Raw genomic sequence first — 16,538 nt, forward strand, 5'->3', positions numbered from 1 at the left:
ACCCGGAGAAGTGTGAGGTGGTACACTTTGGAAGGACAGACTCCAAGGCAGAGTACAAAATGGCAGGATACTTGGTAGTGTGGAGGAGCAGAGGGATCTGGGGGTACATGTCCACAGATCCTTGAAAGTTGCCTCACAGGTAGATAGGGTAGTTAAGAAAGCTTATGGGGTGTTAGCTTTCATAAATCGAGGGATAGTCTGGTTAGGCCACACTTGGAGTACTGTGTCCAGTTCTGGTCGCCTCAATATAGGAAGGATGTGGAAGCATTGGAAAGGGTACAGAGGAGATTTATCAGGATGCTGAGTATGGATTATGATTAGAGATTAAGGGAGCTAAGGCTTTATTCTTTGGAGAGAAAGGGGATGAGAGGAGACATGATAGAGGTGTCCAAGATATTAAGAGTAATAGATAGAATGGATAGCCAGAGCCTCTTCCTCAGGGCACCACTGCTCAGTACAAGAGGACATGGCTTTAAGGGAAGGGGAGGGAAGTTCAAGGGGGTTATTAGAGGAAGGTTTTTACTCAGAGAGAGGTTGGTGCATTGAATGCACTGCCCGAGACAGTGGTGGAGGCAGATACACTAGTGAAGTTTACGAGACTACTAGACAGGTATCTGGAGGAATTTAAGGTGGGGGGTTATATGGGAGGCAGGGTTTGAGGGTCAGCACAACATTGTGGGCTGAAGGGCCTGTAATGTGGTGTACTATTCTATGTTCTATGTTATACATTCATTCTCAATATATCTCAAGAGGTTCAATTGGTACATTTAATGTCAGAGAAATGTATACAATATATATCCTGAAATTCTTTTTCTTTGCAAACATCCACAAAAACAGAGGAGTGCCCCAAAGAATGAATGACAGTTAAATATTAGAACCCCAAAGCCCCCCAGTTCATCCCACCCATGCACAAGCAGCAACAATGCAACAACCCCCCCACAAAAGCATCTGCAGCCCCACTGAGCACTCAAGCATGCAGCAAAGCATCAATAAAGCCACAGACTTGCAGTACCCCAGAGACTACTCATTCACCTGGTAATTCGACATACCACAGGCTCTCCCTCTCCCAAATAAGAGAAAAAGAGGTGTCCCCATTTCACAGCGAGAGGGGAGACATGACAAACATTTTGCAGATTTACGATGTTAAAAGTCTTTTGCATCACTTTTTCCAAGCTCTGCGCCCAGAGAGTCAGCCCCAAGGGTCTGGTCTCTAGACACACAGCTGTCAGCTAACCCGCTGCTCCCAATGTTCTGTGTTCTCCCACGACGCCTCAGCCAAGGGGACCTGGCCTAGAATCAGCCTCTCCAGAGCCACGAAAATCCGGCACTCTGAAGGCACGCTAGTCTTCCAGGCCGCGTCCTTGGGATATCAAAAAATGGCTGGTCATGAGGCCCTGAGAGCAGGCCCTATTCCCACAGAGAACCAAGGTCAGAATGTAATATCAACATGCTCCAGATCATCAACCTCACTCATATTGTCCTCACCGTCATCAAGTTCCCTCTCATTGGTGAATACCGAAGAGAAGTATTCATTGAGGACCTCGCTCACTTCCACAGCCCCCAGGCACATCTCCCCACCTTTATCTCTAATTGGTCCTACCTTCACTCCTGTCATCCTTTTGTTCTTCACATAATTGAAGAATGCCTTGGGGTTTTCCTTTACCCTACTTGCCAAGGCCTTCTCATGCCCCCTTCTTGCTCTTCTCAGCCCCTTCTTAAGCTCCTTTCTTGCTACCTTATATTCCTCAATAGACCCATCTGATCCTTGCTTCCTAAACCTCATGTATGCTGCCTTCTTCCACCTGACTAGATTTTCCACTTCACTTGTCACCCATGGTTCGTTCACCCTACCATTCTTTATCTTCCTCACCGGGACAAATTTATCCCTAACATCCTGCAAGAGATCCTTAAACATCGACCACATGTCCATAGTACATTTCCCTGCAAAAACATCATCTCAATTCACACCCGCAAGTTCTAGCCTTATAGCCTCATAATTTGCCCTTCCCCAATTAAAAATGTTCCTGTCCTCTCTGATTCTATCCTTTTCCATGATAATGCTAAAGGTCAGGGAGCGGTGATTACTGTCCCCCAGATGCTCACCCACTGACTGATCTGTGACCTTACCCAGTTCATTACATAATATTAGACCTAGTATGGCATTCCCCCTAGTCGGCCTGTCAACATACTGTGACAGGAATCCATCCTGGACACACTTAAGAAACTCTGCCGCATCTAAACCCTTGGAACTAATCAAGTGCCAATCAATATTAGGGAAGTTAAAGTCACCCATGATAACTCATGATACCCATCATAATTTTATATACCTCTGTCAAATCTCCCCTCATTCTTCTACGCTACAGGGAATAAAGTCCTAACCTATTCAACCTTTCTCTGTAACTCAGTTTCTCAAGTCCTGGCAACATACTTGTAAACCTTCTCTGCACTCTTTCAACCTTATCAATAACCTTCCTGTAATTCGGTGACCAAAACTGCACACAATACTCCAAATTTGGCCTCACCAATGCCTTATACAACCTCACCATAACATTCCAACTCTTATACTCAATACTTTGATTTATAAAGGGCAATGTACTAAAAGCTCTCTTCACAACCCTATCTACATGTGATGCGACTTTTAGGGAATTTTGTATCTGTATTCCCAGATCCCTCTGTTCTACTGCACTCCTCAGTGCCCTATCATTTACCTTGTATGTTCAACCTTGGTTTTTCCTTTCAAAGTGCAATACCTCACACTTGTCTGTATTAAGCTCCATCTGCCATTTTTCAGCCCATTTTTCCAGCTGGTCCAAATCCCTCTGCCAGCTTTGAAAACCTTCATTGTCCTTCCTTACATTCATGTTACACCTATCATCTACGTGTAAACCTGCTGGCTCATCCTCAGCTCTATCATACTGGTTCCCCTCCCCCAGCCATGTTAGTTTAAACCTCTCCCAACAACTCTAGTAAATCTGCCTGTAAGAATATTGGTCCCCCTCAGATTCAAGTGCACCATATCCTTTTTGTACAGGTCCCACCTGCCCAAAAAGAGGTCCCAATTATCCAGCAATCTGAATCCCTGCCTGTTGCTCAAATTCTTCAGTCATGCATTCATCTGCCACCTCATTCTATTTCCATCTTCACTATCGTGTGGCACACAGGCAGCAATCCCGAGATTCCTATCCTTGAGGTCCTGCTTCTCAGCTTCCTTTCTTTTTTCTTTTTTCTGAACCTCCTCCCATTTTCTTCCTATGTCATTGGTACCACTATGTTGGGGTAACTACCTCTCTGTAGCCCCTGCCTATCACTGTTTATACTACATTGCTGACTTCCCCAGTAATAACCAGAGACCATCATTTGTTATCACTGGAAAATTTGAAGCTGGATTTCTGATTCACAATTTCTATTATGTTAGAAATGAATTGAATTGTTGCTTTGTTCTTTAATCATCTTAAAGTGCATCATTCAATTTTCTGACTTATTTACCCGCAGCAGAGTCCCTTTGGCACCTCTGCAATATGTGAGTAATTTGAGACAGTTTGTGTGTAGAATTGATGAGCAATTATTTTAAACACACCAGCACTCTGTTTTTAAACATCATCACTACTGGAATTTAATAAGATTCAGAAAGACAGCGCAACAGAAATTAAACTCTGTGGCATTGGGCTAATTGCCCACTATAAAAGTGCATAATGCTTAATTCCAGTCTCTGCATACGAGTTGCAACCATTCCAATGTTGCCATGTTGTATCAGAACACAAGGCAAATTTCTCCAGTCTCATGATGCTTCCCTGATGTGCATCTTACCTATGAATGTCCCACTAAACGTAGCATTTGTGGCTTTTCTCTCCCTGTGACTGGAACTGGATTATTTCCATAACTAAGGGAACAACTTCCACCTTTTCCCCAATAACCAGTGAGTGCTGGAGAAGACGTTTCTGGCTTTCACTGAGGGAAGGCTCTTCAAAATGGATTCGAATCCAAGGATCCCCTAAAATGTGAAGTAGATAAATTATTGTCACCTCTGCCCATTCAGGAAAAGTTAATATTCATCCAGCCTAATTCTACAACTTTACATAACTATGCACACATTAATATCACATCCACCCTAATCCTACGTTTCTATTCACTCCTGATATATCTAATATATTATTCAGCCTAATCATACAATCCTATTCACTTACAGGACCCTTTACTATCCCACCCGGCCTAATATTACAACTCTCATTAATCCTGATGCATTTCAATTTCCCATTCAGTTTAATCATACGACTCTACATAACCAACATACTATAGTATCTCATCACCTAGTCCTATTGTATGGCTAAAGGTATTTCAAATTTCCTTCCAACCTATAATACCAATTTAACATACTCCCGCTTTTCTTGGACGCAGGAAAGAAATGCGGATGGTAGTTTGCCTCCCAGGTTCCAGGGTCGGGATGTTTCTGATCGCATCCATGATATCTTGAAGTGGGAAGGAGAACAGCCAGAGGTCATGGTACAAAAGGGAGGAGGTCCTGAAAACAGGCTACAGGCAGTTAATAAGGAAGTAGGACCTCAAAGGTAGTAATTTCGGGATTACTGCCTGTGCCACATGACAGAGAGTATAGGAATAGAATGAGGTGGAGGATTAATGCATGGCTGAGGGATTGGAGGAGGGGGCAGAGATTCAGATTTCTGGATCATTGGGATCACTTCTGGGGCAATTGTGACCTGTACAAAAAGGACAGGCTGCACTTGAATCTGAGGGGGACCGATATCCTGGTGGGGAGGTTTGCAAAGGCTACTGGGGTGAGTTTAAACTAGAATTGCTGGGGGGGTGGGAACCGAACTGGAGTAATGGAGGAAAAGAAGGTTGGTTCACTAACAGAGAAAGCCTAAAGACAGTGTGAAAGGGAGGATAGGCAGGTGATAGAGAAGAGATGAACTCAGGCTGATGATTTGAAATGTGTCTATTTTAATACGAGGAGTTTAATGAATAAAGTGGATGAGTTTAGAGCATGGATAAACATTTGGTGCTATGATATTGTGGCCATTACAGAGACCTGGATGGCTCAGGGACAGGAATGGTTACTTCAAGTGCTAGGCTCTAGATGTTTCAGAAAGGACAGGGAGAGAGGCAAAAGAGGTGAGAGCGTGACACTGCTGATCAGAGATAGTGTCACGGCTGCAGAAAAGGAGGAAGTCATAGAGGGGTTGTCTACAGAGTATCTGTGGGTGGAAGTTAGGAATAGGAAGGGGTCTAAACTCTACTTGGTCTTTTTTATAGACTACCCAATAGTAACAGGGACATCAAGGAGCAGATAGGGAGACAGATTCTGGAAAGGAGTAATAATAACAGGGTTGTTGTGGTGGAAGATTTTAATTTCCCAAATAGTGATTGGAATCTCCCTTGAGTGAGGGGTTTAGATGGGGTGGAGTTTGTTATCTACACAATATGTAGATAAACCCACAAGAGGAGAGGCTGTACTTGACTGGGAAATGAACCTGGTCAGGTGTCAGGTCTCTCAGTGGGAGAGTATTTTGGAGATAGTGATCACTATTCTATCCTTTACCATAGCATTGGAGAGGGATAGGAGCAGACAAGTTAAGGAAACTTTTAATTGGAATAAGGGGAAATATGAGGCTATCAGGCAGAAACTTGGAAGCATAAATTGGAAACAGATGTTCTCAGGGAAACGTACAGAAGAAATGTGGCAAATGTTTAGGGGATATTTGTGTGGGGTTCTGCTTAGATATGTTCCAATTTGGGTAGATGGAGCTCGTCAGCCTGGGAAGGCAGTCCATCTAAAAGAGGGAAAACTCTGATTTCAAGCCTCCGCTGCCTTGTGGCCATACTCACTTATAGGAAAGGCTTTGGGAGTAAACCCTGAGGACAAATCCAGAGCTGGAGTCCCTAAGGCAGTCCCACATTGCTTTCAACTTTGCTCTGGCAACTTCTGTGACGTCACTGGTGCCAAGCTGTATCAGTCCTTGCCCTTCCCTTGGACAACATTGGTGGTGTGGAGAGGGGAGACTTGCTGCTTGGGCAACTGCCGGTCTTCCATACAACCTTGCCCAGGCCTGCGCCCTGGAGAGACTGAAGCAAGACTTTCCAGGCACAGATCCATGGTCTTGCAAGACTAATAGATGCTATCCAGACAGGGAAAGGATGGTATGGTGCAGGAACCATGGTGTACAAAGGCTATTGTAAATCTAGTCAAGAAGAAAAGAAGAGCTTACGAAAGGTTCAAAAAGCTAGGTAATGATAGAGATCTAGAAGATTATAAGCAGGAAGGAGCTTAAGAATGAAAATAGGAGAGCCAGAAGGGGCCATGAGAAGGCCTTTGTGGACAGGATTAAGGAAAACCCCAATACTTTCCACAAGTATGTGAAGAACAAGAAGATAAGATTATGAGAGAATAGGACCAATCAAGTGTGACAGTGGAAAAATATTTATGGCACCAGAGGAGATGGCAGAGGTACTTAATGAATACTTTGCTTCAGTATTCACTACAGAAGAGGATCTTGGCAGTTGTAGGGATGACTTACAGTGGACTGAAAAGCTTGAGTATGTAGATATTAAGGGTAAGGATGTGCTGGAGCTTTTGGAAAGCATCAAGTTGGCTAAGTCACCGGGACCAGATGGGATGTACCCCAGGCTACTGTGGGAAGCGAGAGAGGTGATTGCTGAGCCTCTGGCGATGATCTTTGCATTACCTATGAGGAAGGGAGAGGTTCTGGAGGATTGGAGGGTTGTGGGTGTTGTTCCCTTATTCAAGAAAGGGAGAAGGGATAGCCCAGGAAATTATAGACCAGTGAGTCTTATTTCAGTGGTTGGTAAGTTGATGGAGAAGATCCTGGGAGGCAAGATTTATGAACCTTTGGAGAGGCATAATATGATTAGGAATAGTCAGCGTGGCTTTGCCAAAGGCAGGTCGTGCCTTATGAGCCTGATTGAATTTTTTGAGGATGTGACTAAACACATTGATGAAGGTAAAGCAGTAGATGGATTTCAGCAAGGCTCTGAACATTTGCCACATTTCTTCTGTACGTTTCCTTGAGAATATCTGTTTCCAATTTATGCTTCCAAGTTCCTGCCTGATAGCCTCATATCTCCCCTTACTCTGATTAAATGTTTCCCTAATTTGTCTGTTCCTATCCCTCTCCAATACTATGGTAAAGGAGACAGAATTGTGATCACTATCTCCAATATGCTCTCCCACTGAAAGACCTGACACCCGACCAGATTTATTTCCCAATACCAGATCAAGTACAGCCTCTTCTCTTCTAGGCTTATCTAAATATTGTGTCAAGAAACTTTACTGAAAACACCTAATGAACACCACCCCATCTAAACCCCTCACTCTAGGGAGATGCCAGTCACTATTTCAGAAATTAAAATCTCCCACCACAACAACCCTGTTATTATTACTCCTTTCCATAATCTGTCTCCCTATCTGCTCCTCGATGTCCCTGTTACTATTGGGTGGTCTATAAAAAACACCCAGTAGAGTTTTGACCCCTTTCTATTCCAAACCTCTACCCATAGAGACTCCGTAGACAACCTCCCTATGACTTCCTCCTTTTCTGCAGCCATGACACTATCTCTGATCAACAGTGCCATGTCACCACTTCTTTTGCCTCCCACCCTGTCCTTTCTGAAACATCTAAAGCCTGGCACTTGAAGTAGCCATTTCTGCCTCTGTACCATCCAAGTCTCTGTAATGGCTACAACGTCATGGCTCCAAGTGCTGATCCACGCTCTAAGCTCATCCGCTTTATTTATAATCCTCCTCACATTAAAATAGACACATCTCAAACCATCGGTCTGAATGCGTCCATTCTCTGTCACTTGCCTATCCTCCCTTTCACACTGTCTCTAAGCTTTCTCTATTTGTGAGCCAACCTCCCTTTCCTCCATCATTTCAGTTTGGTTTCCATCCCCCAGCAATTCTCGCTTCGCAAATCTCCCCATCAGGATATTGGTCCCCTCGGGATTCAACTGCAACCCGTCCCTTTTGTCCAGGTCCTGCCCCAGAAGAGGTCACAATGATTCAGAAATCTGAATCCCTGCCCCCTCCTCCAATCTCTCAGCCATGCATTTATCCTCTACCTCATTCTATTCCTATACTCACTGTCACAAGGCACAGGCAGTAATCCCGGGATTACTACCTTTGAGGTCCTGCTTTTCAGTTTCCTTCCTAACTCCCTGTAGTATGCTTTCAGGACCTCCTCCTTTTTCCTACCTATGTCATTGGTACTAATATGTACCACGACTTCTGTCTGTTCCCCTTCCCTTCAAGATATTGTGGACACGATCAGAAACGTCCCAGACCCTGGCACCTGGGAGACAAACTGCCATTGGTGTTTCTTTGCTGCATCCACAGGATCACCTGTCTGACCCCTTAACTATAGAGTCCCTTATCACTGTTACCATCCTCATCCTTTCCCTTCCCTTCTGAGCCACAAATGCGTGACCACATTCTCCCTCTTTGTCCCCTTTACCCTTGAATATGCCATCTAGTCTGACCCCACCTTAATTTAAATACTCCATACCTTTGAATAGTGTTGGCGCGTGGCCTAGTGGGCAAGGCATCAGACTAGTAACCTGAAGGTCACTGGTTCGAGCCTCAGCTGAGGCAGCGTGTTTGTGTCCTTGAGCAAGGCACTTAACAACACATTGCTCTGCAACATCACCGGTGCCAAGCTGCATGGGTCCTAGTGCCCTTCCCTTGAACAACATCGGTGGCGTGGAGAGGGGAAGGCCTGCAGCTTGGGCAACTTCCGGTCTCCCATACAACCCTGCCCAGGCCTGCGCCCTGGAAACTCCAGGTGTAGATCCATGGTCTCTCGAGACCGATGGATGCCACCACCACCTTTGAATAAATCATCTTGATTAATCCCATTGTCGTTCCCTCTAATATTCCATCCAGTGCATTCAATTTGCCCTTTCTCTGAGCTGGCAGCCTTCTTCATGGAGGTTCCTGTACAACATATTTACCTTTTTTAACAGAGTCCCCCACTGTTTTCAGGAGTTGTATTCCAACAGTGCAGTTGACTGGTTGATTGGATTGGGTGCGCCCCGCTCCAAGTTCATGTAATACCTTGGCTAATGGCAAGGAGTGGATTGCCTGCACTACCCCTGGAAAAAGTGAGCCAAGTTAGGGTCAATTGCATTCTGTGCTTTCCTCAGGCTTCTGCAGTCTTATTGCCCAAGTTAGTTACTCAAAGACCATCTTATATGCAGGTAAGTGGAAGAAATAACAATGCTGATGAATCTTGTGAGACAGGTTGCTCACTAATTTGGAGGGGGGGGGGGTGTGAACCGGAGTGCAGGGACTCAGGATAGGACGGATGGTAAAAATACAATGATAATGTGCAGTCAGATCATCAGGAAAGGCAGATGATGGGACAAAATTACAGCCACAAGGGTGAGTACCAGTACATTAGCGACGCAGAATCAAAAAGGGTGGCTAATACAGTACTCAAAGTGTTATATCTGGATGTTCTGAGTATAAGAAATAAGGTGGATGATCTTGTTGCACTTTTACAGATTGCCAGGTAGGATGTTGTGGCCATCACTGAATCGTGGGTGAAGGATGGCTGTAGCTGGGAGCTGAATGTCCAATGTTACACGTGCTATTGGAGGGATAGGAAGGAAGGCAGAGCGGGTGGCATGGCTCTGCTGGTAAAGAATGGCATCAAATCAGTAGAAAGATGCAACATAGGATCAGAAGTTGTTGAATCCTTGTGGGTTGAGTTAAGAAACTACAAGGGTAAAAGGACCCTGATGACAGTTATATACAGGCCTTCCAACAGTAGCTGAAATGTGGACCACAGATTACAACAGGAAATAGAAAAGGTGTGTCAAAAGGACAATATAATGATATTCATCGGAGATTTCAACATGCAGGTCAATTGGGAAAATCAGGTTGGCAAAGGATCTCAAGAGAGTGAGTTTGTTGAATGCCTACGAGATGGCTTTTTAGAATAGTTTGTTGTTGAGCCTACTAGGAGATCAGCTATACTGGATTGGGTGTTATATAATGGACAGGAGGTGATTAGGGAGCTTAAGGTAGAAGAACCCTCTGGAGACAGTGATCACAATATGACTGAGTTCAACTTGAAATTTGATAGGGAGAAAATAAAGTCTGATGTAGCCGTATTTCAGTGTAGTAAAGGAAATTACAGTAGTATAAGAGAGGAGTGGGCCAAAGTAAGTTGGAAGGAGATGCTGGCAGCGATGATAGCAAAGCAGCAATGGCTTGAGTTTCATGAGGAAGGTGCAGGATAGGTGTATTCCAAAAATGAAGAAATACTCAAATGGCAAAATACCTCAACTGTGGCTGACAAAGGAAGACAAAGCTAATGTAAGAACAAACGACACAAAATTTGCAGTAAGTCCAAGGATTGGAAAGCTTTTAAAACCCTACAGAGAAACAACTAAAAGAGTCATTAGGAGGGAAAAGATGACATATGAAAGCAAGCTAGTGAACAGTGTCAAAGTGGATAGTAAAAGTTTTTTCAAATATGCAAATGAAATGGATATAGGACTGCTAGAAAATGAGGCCAGAGAAATAATAACAGAGGAAAAGGAGATGGCAGATGAACTGAATGAGTACTTTGTATCAGTCTTCTCTGTGGAAGTCACTAGCAGTGTGCCAGATGTTGAAGGGTGTGAGGGAAGAGAAGTGAGCGCAGCAAGGGAGAAGGTGCTTAAAAAGCTGAAAGACCTGAGGGTACATAAGTCACTTGGACCTGTTCAACTGCACCCTAGGGTTCTGAAAGAGGCAGCAGTAGAGATTGTGGAGGCAGTAGAAATCTTTCAAACATCATTGGACTCTGGCATGGTGCCAGAGGACTGAAAAATTGCAAATGTCGCTCCACTCTTGTAAGAAAGGTGGTAGGCAGCTGAACGGAAATTATAGACCAGTTATCCTGACTTCAGAGGTTGGGAAGATGTTGAAGTGAATTGTTAAGGATGAGTTTATGGGGTACTTGGTGACACACGACAAAATAAGACAAAGTCTGCATGGTTTCCTTAAGAGAAAAATCTTGTCTGATGAACCTGTTGGAATTTTTTGAGGAGATTACACATAAGATAGATAAAGGGGATGCAGTGGATGTTGTATATTTTGGACTTTCAGAAGGCTTTTGACAAGGTGCCACACATGAATCTGCTTATCAAGTTAAGAGCCCATGTTATTACAGGAAAGTTACTAACGTGGTTAGAGCATTGGTAGGAGGCAGTGAGTGGGAATAAAAGGGTCATCTTATGGTTGGATGCCAGTGACCAGTGGTGTTTCACAGAGTTCAATGTTGGGATCGTGTCTTTTTATGCCGTATATTAATAGATGGCTTTGTTGCCAAGTTTGCAGATGATACAAAGATTGGTGGAGGGGCAGGTAGTGTTGAGGAAACAGGTAGACTGCAGAAGGACTGAGACAATTTAGGAAAAAGTGGCAAATGAAATACAATGTTGGAAAATGCAAGGTTATGCACTTTGGTAGTAGAAATAAGTGTTCTAAATGGGGAGAAAATCCCAAAATCTGAGATGCAAAGGAACTTGGGAGTCTTTGTGCAGAACACCCTAAAAGTTAAATTGCAGTTTGAATCAGTGATGAAGGCAAATGCAATGTTAGCATTCATTTCAAGAGGTCTAAAATATAAGAGCTGGGATGTGATGCTGAGGCTTTACAAAGCACTGGTGAGGCCTCACCTTGAATATTGTGAACAATTTTGGGCTCCTCATCTAAGAAAAGATGTGTTGGCATTGGAGAGGGTCCAGAGGAGTTTCACAAGGATGATTTTAGGAATGAAAGGGTTATCATAGGAGGAATGTTTGATGATTCTGCGTCTGTACTCACTGGAATTTAGAAAGATGAGGGAGGGGGGATCTCATTGAAACCTTTTGAATGTTGACAAGCCTAGACAGAGAAGATGTGGAATGGATGATGGGGGCGATTACACATGATGAAATTAAACATGGTGGGGGAGTCTAGGTCAAGAGGGCATAGCCTCAGGGTAGAAGGGAGTCATTTAAAACAGAGATGCAGAGAAATTCCTTTAGCTAGAGGGTGATGAATTTGTGGAATTTGTTACCACTGGTGGCTTTGGAGGCCAGGTCATTGGGTCATTAAGGCAGAGCTTGATAGGTTCTTGACTGGAAAGGCATCAAAGGTTACGGAGAGAAGGCTGGGGAGTGGGGCTGTAGAGGGGAGAAAAGGATCAGCCATGATCTGACTCAATGGATCAAATAGCCTAATTCGGCTCCTTAGTCTTGTGCTCTATAGTTATTACCTCCTGAGCTCTCTTCCAGCCAGCTTTCAGATATTCACTGCTGAGAGTTCTATCTCAATAGTGAAAGATATTGACCCCCTCCCACAAACATTTCCTGGCAGCCATGAGGCAGCCTATTCTTAGAAAAAGTTGTTAAGGTAACCTGGATGAAGTTGATATACAGTCTCTAATACAATGCAATGTTATACCCCCAGCTTCAGCCTTCAGTTCTTCCTGTCTGACTGAACGCTTCAGCACCTCTTTCCCTTGGCACAAAGCCTTGGCTAAGTCAGCAGTCACTCCTTGTGCCACCAGCATGGATTGGAATTTGCCCAGAGCACAGCCATTCTGCAAAACATCCTTAATATCCTTCTCCCCGGCCTTAAAGCTTCCAGCCTTCCCACACATATGAAGTAGGTGGCCTCCTATTGAAGACAGACAGAAATGTGTCAGCATTAGGGCAATGTCATAAGGATGTGCAGATTTGAATCTATTTGTGTGTGTGAAAATCTGTACTTGTTTTTTTAAAATTCATCTAATGGGTACGTGTCTTGTTGGCAAGTACAACACTTGAAGCCCATTTTCCGATCTGCTGATTTGCTCAGGCATTTGAAAGTAAATCACATGGCATGATTCTGGAGTCACATTTAAGGACCAGCAATAATTCCTCCTGAATGGAAAACGAGTTTTGTGGCAACACACACAAAATGCTGGTAGAACGCAGCAGGCCAGGCAGCTTGAATAGGAAGAAGTACAGTTGATGTTTCGGGTCGAGAGCCTTCGTCAGAACTAACTGAAAGAAAAGATAGTAAGAGATTTGAAAGTGGGAGGGGAGGGGGAGATCCAAAATGATAGGAGAAGACAGGAGAGAGAGGGATGAAGCCAAAAGCTGGAAAGTTGATTGGCAAATGTATACACAGCTGAAGAAGGGAAAGGATCATGGGACGGGCAGCCTAGGGAGAAAGAAAGGGGGAGGGGAGCACCAAGAGGGAGATGGAGAGCAGGCAAGGAGTGATTGTGAGTGGGGCAGAGAGAGAAAAAAGAGAGAGGGGAAAAAAGGGGAGGGATAATAAATGTAACCCCCTGGCTCACTTCAGGCTCGCTTAGCTCGCTTCCGTCCAGGGGGAGCAGCCTTTGGCCCCGCCAAACTGGGTAATCAGCTTGTGTGGATGCTGTGTGATGTCCCCAACATGAGTTCACTTTATAGATCTTACTGGAACTATGTACTTAATAGAGATACAATATAAAAGGAAAAGTAAAATGCGCCAAACTTATCAAAGTCCAAACCACTTTGTGCATAACCGTTGGAGCTCAATTAACGAAGTCTTCTGGCCACCATTCGATCCCCTCAGACCTCCTTGACTTGTAGCTCAGGACCACCCGAAGTGATCAACCAAGCACCCCTGGCACGTCTGTCTTCGTCTCCTCTCCTCGCTGAAAACCCTGGCCTCGGAACCCCGCTCGGGGTCTGTTCCGTCGCCCAGCTTACAGCATCGCGTCCTCTCTCTCTCTCTCCCCCTCGCACCGACTCCCCAAAAGACCGCCAACAATAGCTTACAGACCCAGAATAGAGAATAACATCTATCCCAATTGGTTAACAAATGAATACAATTCTCGTTATCAGTAATTTTAACCCAAATAAGCTCCGAGAGAAAACACCCTCACCAGTTAGCATAACAAAGAAGCCATTTTGATTAACACATGCAGTAACATAAAAAAACCCTTACACCAAGAAGAAACCTCCTTACATAAATAAATAAATAAACAAACAAACAAACAAACAAACAAATAAATAAACAAACAAATAAATAAATAAGGGATGGGGTAAGAAGGGGAGGAGGGGCATTAAATGATGTTAGAAAAATCATTGTTCATGCCATCAGGTTAGAGGCTACCCAGCCGGTATATAAGGTGTTGTCCTCCAACCTGAGTGTGGCTTCATCTTGACAGTAGAGGATAGACATATCAGAATGGGAATGGGACGTGGAATTAAAATGTGTGGCCACTGGGAGATCCTGCTTTCTCTGGCAGCCAGAGTGTAGGTGTTCAGCGGAACAGTCTCCCGGTCTGCGTTGGGTCTCACCAATATATAGAAGGCCGCACTTGCAGCACCGGACATAGTATATCACACCAGCTGACTCACAGGTAAAGTGTCACCTCACCTGGAAGGACTGCCTAGGGCCCTGAATGGTGGTGAGGGAGGAAGTGTAAGGGCAGGTGTAGCACTTGTTCAGCTGTACCAGTGGCCACACATTTTAATTCTCCCTAGGTCTCCTGTCCCATGATCCTTTCCCTTCTCCAGCTGTGTATCCCTTTTGCCAATCAACTTTCCAGCTCTTGGCTTCACCCCTCCCCCTCCAATCATTTCGGATCTCCCCTCCCCCTCCCACTTTAAAATCTCTTACTATTTCTTCTTTCAGTTAGTCCTGATGAAGGGTCTCGGCCCGAAACATTGACTGTACTTCTTACTGTAGATGCTGCCTGGCCTGCTGCATTCTACCAGCATTTTGTGTGTGTTGCTTGAATTTCCAGCATCTGCAAATTTCCTTGTGTTTGTTTTTGTGGCAGTTGTGGCTACCACCACTGATCTAGATTTTCAATTTCAGATTTAAAATGATGTACAAATTTCACAGTTGGCATCTCAAATCATGTCTCTAGACCATCGGGTCTCTGTATTATTAGTTTTGTAATGCAAACCATTGAATGGTGTTTGGCTGAGATCCATCATCCCAAGATCTCCCCACCTCAAGACAGATGATGCAGTTTCCTTGCAAACAATAAATACTCTGGGTCGTGGGGATATTCAAAATGTCCATTTCCTTTTAAAAAGCAGACCTCCCAAACAGGAGAGAATAGTCAGCTAATTAGCTCTGTAACTCAGCAAGACTAAGCCAACTATTATCAATGAAATTACATGTACGGCTGAGATCAGTAAACTCCACATAGCCAGACACCTTATGGTCTCTTTGACCTGGTATTACACTAGGTTGCACTTTTACCCATCGTTCAACCTTCCAGCCCTTGGCTGGGCCTAACCTGCAATCTGAAGCTTTGAAGCAGGGTTACTGCCTATTTCTAAGATCCTCAATAAGGACCAAGGGTTTCCTGTGATGCTTCTTTTTATAAGACATGACAGATGCATAAAGCTTAAGCCCAAACTGGACTCGGGCTTGCACTGTGTGGCCAGGACCCATTGGAGTAAAAACACCTGTACATGAACAGCCAATGAAATGATCAACAAATTGTCTAAGAATTTCTGCATGTATCAAAGAAAATTACTAATCTAAATTGATTAGTATCTTTGAAAAGAAATTGGACCTATACAGAAGGAGAATAATAGATAGTCCAAATCCCATTCCAAATTTCTTTGTGCATTTTATTACCAGACTGCCTATCACACACACATTGGCTCTGGTTTTGACCAAGCACTAACCTAAGCAGGTGACAAGCTCTTCCAAGTCCTTAGGACCCTTGCCTTTCAGGCATTCAATGGACTCCATGACTTCCAGTGAATTCCCAATACATCTGCCAATGGGATTGTCCATCTTGGAGAGAGCAGCAGCTGTCTGAATGCCTAAGCAATTTCCAACATTTACCTGAGGGTTACAAAAAAAAAAATACTGTCCTGTAACTGGACCTCTTCCATGGAGAAGTAACCATGCAAAGATCAGAAGTTCAAAAACTTTTTGGAAAGTTGTAGGGTGAGGTGGGGGAGGGGCTGACAAGAGCATTATTTATTGGGAACAATGGGTGGAGAGGAAACTTTGGAATTTCCTTCTAGATGAGGAGGCTTTTGAATGAATCTTCAAAACCTCCATCACTATGACCCTTGTTATCAGTCATTAAGGGCGGGTCTAAATCCTATGAGTCTTATAGATTTTAACATCAATCTTTGAAGCCCCCAGTTTGCACACTTCTTCATGTCCTGCTTACTCTAGCCTTAAATTTGACTTCATATGGTTATAGCGATGTTTTCCCTCCTTTCTTCTCCAGTTCACTGGCTTCTCTAAAGGTGGAAAGCCCATTGAGCCCAAACCATTGCTCATCTGTGTAGCAAGGGGATAAATCTCAGACAGGTGTATTCCCTTGCTTACAATCTGCAGTGTGATGGAAAGATTTAGGGTTTGGTGTAGAAGGGAAATCTCTGTGGCTTCTGCCATTTGGCGTGCCAACTGTTTAATACCAATTTGATTATCCTCACTGATATAAACAGCAGATCCACAAACTATATAACCCATCATTTCCTTTCAGTCAATGGTATCACAGTGACAGCGG

At 44.0% G+C, this 16,538-nt stretch overlaps 1 protein-coding gene across 5 annotated transcripts in view; it reads right to left on the reverse strand.

Moving 5' to 3' along the window:
• Positions 1–544: 544 nt before the first annotated feature.
• Positions 545–16,538, reverse strand: part of tymp (thymidine phosphorylase) — a 52,962-nt gene continuing 36,968 nt past the window's right edge. For 2 of the 5 annotated variants that reach the window (XM_059986964.1, XM_059986965.1), the window contains 4 exons: positions 15,697–15,859; positions 12,473–12,688; positions 8,986–9,126; positions 642–3,991 (listed from right to left, as the gene is read on the reverse strand). In XM_059986964.1, coding sequence (XP_059842947.1) covers positions 3,822–3,991; positions 8,986–9,126; positions 12,473–12,688; positions 15,697–15,859 — 690 coding nt within the window. In that variant the 3' untranslated portion in view covers positions 642–3,821. Of the gene's footprint in view, positions 3,992–8,985; positions 9,127–12,472; positions 12,689–15,696; positions 15,860–16,538 lie in introns of all 5 variants that reach the window. The other 3 variants (XM_059986963.1, XM_059986966.1, XM_059986967.1) reach the window with 3 other exon arrangements.

This window comes from Hypanus sabinus, chromosome 13, assembly GCF_030144855.1.
Source record: "Hypanus sabinus isolate sHypSab1 chromosome 13, sHypSab1.hap1, whole genome shotgun sequence".
Taxonomy (NCBI): domain Eukaryota; kingdom Metazoa; phylum Chordata; class Chondrichthyes; order Myliobatiformes; family Dasyatidae; genus Hypanus; species Hypanus sabinus.